The following is a 1,473-nucleotide window of genomic DNA, read 5'->3' on the forward strand; positions in this document are numbered from 1 at the left end:
AAAATAAAAAAACAAAAAAAAAAGAAGAAAAACATAAAGTAGAATAAAATCTTTTAATCGCGATCGTTTTACTAACTCATTGCTCGAATTCGATTCACGTGCGATCTCGATTACAAAGTGGAACTGCGACATCCCCGAAAAGTGCCCTAAACTCTAGTAAAATTGTATCGTAACGCGGTACTCGTCTGTTTACCGTGACATAGCGCGGCCGCGATTAACTCGGCTGATCAAATCGTAAAATTCCAAGTAGGACCGGGAGCGGGAAGAGAGAGAGCTCACGGGGCATACTGCCACCGCCGGTGTTTGAAACGAGGGTTTTATAGCGGTCCAGGAACAAACCCTGCCGCTCGAATGGTCGGGATCGTCGCTCTCGACCGGCCGGACAATCACAACTTGACAGGGAGGTTTAACGAGCCCTATGCTAGGCGTACTCCACCCGTCCCACCCTCGGATGGTCATTTAATTATTCGAGATACCCCAGAACGTTGGACTATCTACCCCCACCGAGGACGTTACGTCGGTACTGTTGTCCCTCTTGCTCCCTCCCTCCCCACCCCCTCACCCCCTTTTTCGTCGTCCATCCCTACACCTCTCACCGGTCGGTTCCGTTCACGATCTCATCCCCGGCAAGGGTTCGCGATGCCCACACCCTCAGCCACACCAGAATAACGACACTCGTCCCACGTGCCTGTTCCTATATTAAACCGCCGGGACGACCGGGAGATAATAAAGACATATAATAGAATCGAAATTGTTTCTCTATCTATCAATGCCATACGCCGTCTACGCGCGCGAATGCCATACCGCGCCGCGCGTCCTGCCCTCGGCAGATTCAATTTAGTTTCGGCCGGCCACGTTTAATTTGTGTCTTGATTCGCGGGTAATACGAGAGGCCGGCCGCGTATAGGACCCGATCCGCGTGTGTGGGTGAATGACTATACACGCGATCGTACCGGTTGATGTGCCGTCCTGTGTGATGTGTTCGTCCCTGATCCATTTTCCCTCGCGTTTCGAAATTATCAAATTCGAGATACACACCGATGGAAATAACATTCGTCGAACATTCTGCATGTTGTTCTAATATTGGAATCACTACTGGCGATTAATATTGAATGACGATACATATTTGTGGTATACGTTCGCTCGCTACAAATTAAAATATGAATTCTGCCACTAACAGTTCTCTCAATTTTTACAGATGATAATCGCGACCTGAATGACCACGCCGACAACGATTTGAAGAGGCAAAGGAACAACTACAATGGCGATCAGTTGTATTCAAACGTAAGTGGTGGAGAAGAACCTTTTTAAATAGCAGAATGTTTCGATAGTTGGTAGAATTTGTTTATTAAAATGTATTCAATTGCATAATAGACTATCTAGATATATACGTATAGGTGATTGAGATCGAAAGAGGTTAAAACCTCAGACCACGTGAATCAGGTCCGATAGTATATATATATATATATATAT

The 1,473-nt window shown here is 46.2% G+C and overlaps 1 protein-coding gene across 7 annotated transcripts in view; it reads left to right on the top strand.

The window, feature by feature from the left end:
- The window catches only part of LOC108748784 (paired box protein Pax-8), a 110,112-nt gene that overhangs the window by 102,978 nt on the left and 5,661 nt on the right, over positions 1–1,473 (top strand). For all 7 annotated transcript variants that reach the window (XM_018487141.1, XM_018487143.1, XM_018487144.1 and 4 more), the window contains exon 6: positions 1,199–1,284. In XM_018487141.1, coding sequence (XP_018342643.1) covers positions 1,199–1,284 — 86 coding nt within the window. The remainder of the gene's footprint in view (positions 1–1,198; positions 1,285–1,473) is intronic.

The sequence above is a fragment of the Trachymyrmex septentrionalis genome, unplaced genomic scaffold (assembly GCF_001594115.1).
Source record: "Trachymyrmex septentrionalis isolate Tsep2-gDNA-1 unplaced genomic scaffold, Tsep1.0 scaffold24, whole genome shotgun sequence".
Classification (NCBI taxonomy): domain Eukaryota; kingdom Metazoa; phylum Arthropoda; class Insecta; order Hymenoptera; family Formicidae; genus Trachymyrmex; species Trachymyrmex septentrionalis.